Source organism: Tigriopus californicus, chromosome 5, assembly GCF_007210705.1.
Source record: "Tigriopus californicus strain San Diego chromosome 5, Tcal_SD_v2.1, whole genome shotgun sequence".
Classification (NCBI taxonomy): domain Eukaryota; kingdom Metazoa; phylum Arthropoda; class Copepoda; order Harpacticoida; family Harpacticidae; genus Tigriopus; species Tigriopus californicus.
This window is the reverse complement of record NC_081444.1, coordinates 5,415,722-5,419,899: the sequence shown is the minus strand read 5'-3', so window position 1 is coordinate 5,419,899 and position 4,178 is coordinate 5,415,722. Positions and strand designations below refer to the sequence as shown.

At 39.3% G+C, this 4,178-nt stretch overlaps 1 protein-coding gene across 1 annotated transcript; it reads right to left on the bottom strand.

Annotated features, from left to right (window-relative positions):
* Positions 1-2,669: 2,669 nt before the first annotated feature.
* On the bottom strand, positions 2,670-3,780 carry LOC131880581 (uncharacterized; the record flags this gene model as incomplete). The annotated part of the gene is given in 1 exon segment (XM_059227247.1): positions 2,670-3,780. A coding segment is annotated over 1 exon segment (796 nt), but the record flags the coding sequence as incomplete, so codon positions are not given.
* Between the last annotated feature and the right edge of the window lie 398 nt (positions 3,781-4,178).

Here is a 4,178-nt window from a genome sequence, read left to right as displayed (position 1 = left end):
GAGCTAACCCTGGAAAGATTTGTTAGTAGGCCTAAAATCCATCAAAATAATGACGATTTTATGTGGACACAATCAAAGTCATATTTTCCGCAAATGGCCAAAATCAAATAAAAAGAACTATACACGTTGCTGAAAGATTGAAGATGAAATGAACTAAATTAAAGAGATTATGCTGTGGCAATATTGACCTTGCCCTGCCCCTTTTTTAAATGATGTCTCTCAGTTTGAGCTTTCTTAGCTATCGTGAGTTGCTCTCCTGCAAAAATGAGATCGATTTGGTTGAAAGTAAATGCGTAAGAGTAATCATAAAAAAGATAATTATGTTTTACTGTTGTCTGCATTAGGACAATGGCCTAATAGCTTGTGGTTCGTTTATAGTTTGTCAAAGCAAAATGATTAAACAATCTTGCATGGGTCTTGTCTCCATAATTTGGTAGTCAGTAATCAATTATGTTGGTGTTGTAGCCTTCATCAAACATGCCAAAAGATTCCATTAGCCTCAGAAGAATCGTTCCCATTCAAAGAAAACAACGACGTGCCTTAAGTGATGACTGTGATGCCCAGAGGCCTTTGATTTCGTCTAGCCAAGGCCTTCACATCATCATTCTTAGTCCGACCGGCTTTGTGCTGCTTGTCAAAGTTTGTTAATCAAAGTCTGTTATAGGTAAAGACTTCAGATGGAGTGATTGATTCCGAAAATCCAAAGCCAGGTGAATATTTATGAATTCTCTCTCCGTTTGAACTGATGGAAGCATGATTGGCATTAAATCAAACGCTGAGATTATGTCCTTCTACAATAAAATGATCCCAATTCCAAAAGGAATATCAAGGATCACAATTTGAACGCTCAATAAGCTCGACCCAGCAAAATCGACGAGAACATCAACACTGATATTAAGGCTTGGCGATTTGCAACTGTTGGAGTTGACTTTTGCTAAATTTTCGAGTGGCCACTAAATACTTGAATGAAGTGCTTTATACCCCCAATTGTTTAGGGAACACGTTTCATTTAAGAGGCTTTTCCCAATAAGTCTGATAAAGTCAGTGACTTTTGAAACTAACCAAATACAAGGCATATTCAGCTCTTACCCACCGCAAATGCAGTTTATGTATTCTGTATGGTTGTTACGTTTTATATGATATCATTCTCTTTCCACAGGGTGAAGTTATCTATCAAGAGGAAAGTTTCACCGATTTTGGTTGGGTGCCTGAAAATAGACCCGCGTATCAATTTTTCAACTGAATGCCACCAATGTCTCTGGATTGGCATCAGATAGGCTGTTTGAACTTCATTGGCAAATTCAGTAGTAACCAAATTCTCCGACATTCTTTCATCAACTAAACTAATGAAAAAGCGCCATTCGTACATTCCCCTGCTGAAAAAAGAGTATGTTACAAGGCCATCAAATAGAAAAGTTATTTACTTACTTCCGATGTTTACCCAACACGTTATGCAAAGCAAAGAGTACGTCTGCCACTTATTTTGATATCTTTTTTATTCATCTAACTGTCGCACTCCCATCTCAATCTCCCTAAGGAGTTTCGAGTACTGTTCCACCCAAATTCACATTTGTTTACTAAATGTTCCGCAATTGATTTGGCTGTCTTGGGAGTTCGAAAACAAGAGCCCTTCATCCAGTAGAAACAAACTAAATTCTTCGGCCTTCCAATCTACGATTTACTGTAAGCAATCAGGAGGGTTTGTTGAGATAAATAAGTTAAGGGTTCGTATTGTTTTATCGGAATTTTGATTAGAATCAAAGAATAGAAAACGAGTGGAGTGCATTTCCATTGACATGAAGGTCAAGAACGAAACACTTTTAAGGCTCGGAAAGTCTTTTGTCACGCACTATACTATGCGTATAAATCTGAAGCGCACACATTCACTTCCTTTAATAATGCTACCGAGATTAAATTCGAGTTACGTTTCCTGGGCTCCCCAAAAGCTGTCTTTGCCCAATTCTCCCGAATAATGCGTTCAATCACCACTTGACCTCTTGTTACGAATCCATTCCTGCCAGGGTGTTTATTTAAAGACTAAATCCTTGGAAATGCATTTCTTCGGAATCCGGTTGGTTATACTTTCAGAGCTCTAATTGAGTTGATGTTAACTGAAACAGGGAATTCGTGTTGTTTCTTGTTGAGGTAAATCCAAGTTTAAATATCCCGTCTTTGGAGATGGCAATAGATGATGATGATGAAACTTTGAGCATTAGGGTTTTCGTGGTTGGATGTTGAAATCTGCTAAGATTTAATTTGCGGTCGCAACAATAAAGTCTGATATTGTCCTCAGGTATTACAGGCTCCATTTCAACCGAGAGAAGGAATACCCTCATTTAAAATGAGAGGATTCTGACTTTGCGTGACTTCCTCAGATAAGCACTAAATGCAAGGAAGGATAGAAGCTTAGCAAGTTGATCAATGGGATCTGAAGAATGAAAGTGAGATTGCTCAATTCAACATACTGGAAAATGGTTGCTGAAATGAGCCCATAACAAACCTTCAGTAAAATAAAGGAGCGTCATTTCTCTTTCCCAGAACTCTAATATCACTCATTTATCAACATGTACCACTAGCTTTCAAGTAATCAGTAAAAGAGGTAGGTAGAAATGGTAGAGAATCCTAATTCAGATCCACGTTTCTTTTTGTGGAAATAGAGTGATTCGCTATTCGAAGAGAGCATTGATGTATGTATTTTTAATATATAGGAGAGGAAGAGTATTTGTTTCAAGAATAATTTCAAAATGATACTGCAGTTTCGTTGAAATAGGTAGATAGTGGGAAAGAGACAAGTCGATGGTTGAGTGTTTCATTCACTTTCACTTGATCTGACAAATGACATTCTTTGTTTGTGACTCAGTCATCATTTTGAGCTGATCAAGTTTGAGCCCCATTTCGAGGATCCTCTCGGATCCAGGTAATTGCTCCCATTCCGAAGTTCGATGAGGATTTCATCCCAATTGAGATGATTTCTCTATCATCTATCATGAATGATTTTCGTTGCCGTCGATCTTCATTGGATCTGAAGTGCTTTCATCGCAAGTTTGAGTTACTAACGTCTTGCCTGATTGGACCACAACCGTAGGCATTGGTGGAGCGCACTGGTCTTGATCATCGCTAATTTGGACCCTCCTTAATGGACGCTGCATCTGTTGATTGGTCTGAAGAATACGATGAGTGCCCGCTGAGATCGGAATACAACTGGGCTCACTGAAGATCTTGGCATAAAACTTCTTGGCACACTCTCGAAACACCAGGTCCTTGCAGTATATGGCAAAGTTTAGTGAGGAGTTCATTACTATCAAGAGATGATTAAGAACGATGAGGTTACGTATGAGTTGGGGGAACTCGACTTTCTCGCCATTGTCGATGAACAAGATCATCTCGTACATAGAAATGATCACCTCGCCGATATGGCACACGAAGAACAAGACAATGATCCCAATGAGCATGAGAGTAATGCTTCGGTTCCTCTTCTTCCGAGCTCGTTCCTGATTACACGTGTAAATGGAGGATTTGGGCAAGATCATTTGCCGCACAATTAAGAAGGTACTTATGAGCATGATCAGTGTGGGAAGAAGGAGAACACACACGGTATTGGCAATCAGGGTGTAATCCCGGACATAAGCCTCGTTTCGACGAAGCTCTGTTGTACCCACGACAATATCGGACACGTTGCTCAAAACCATTGTTCCGTTGACCATGGTCAGGTTGACCTCTTTCATCTCGTAATTGTACTCGAATTCGAACCATCTGGGCAGATTGAAGAGAGCTGCTGATCTAAATGGTCCAGTTACGCTACACGAATTTTATCATATAAATTCGACGAAGTAGCGATTCATAGCTCACAGACCAACCCTTCTGCCATATACACTTCCCAAAGTAGTTTTCATTGCTGCTTATTTTTTTCTTGATGAAGCGTTTCGTAGTTCTAAAGACTGCCAAAAAGAAAAGAGCCGGAGGAGTGCAAGAAATAGTGAAAAATTATTTCGGTTAGAATAAAGTAATGATTTTTGATTAACAGTAATGATTTTAATCAACAGCAACATATTGCATTCGTTGTTGCCTTATGGATTTGAAATGTACCACCTGAATGAGTTGAGCGGGCTTGGCTAACTCTTGGGGGTATATGGCAGATGGTTGTGAGTTGAATCGTACTCGTCGAATTTATATGATTA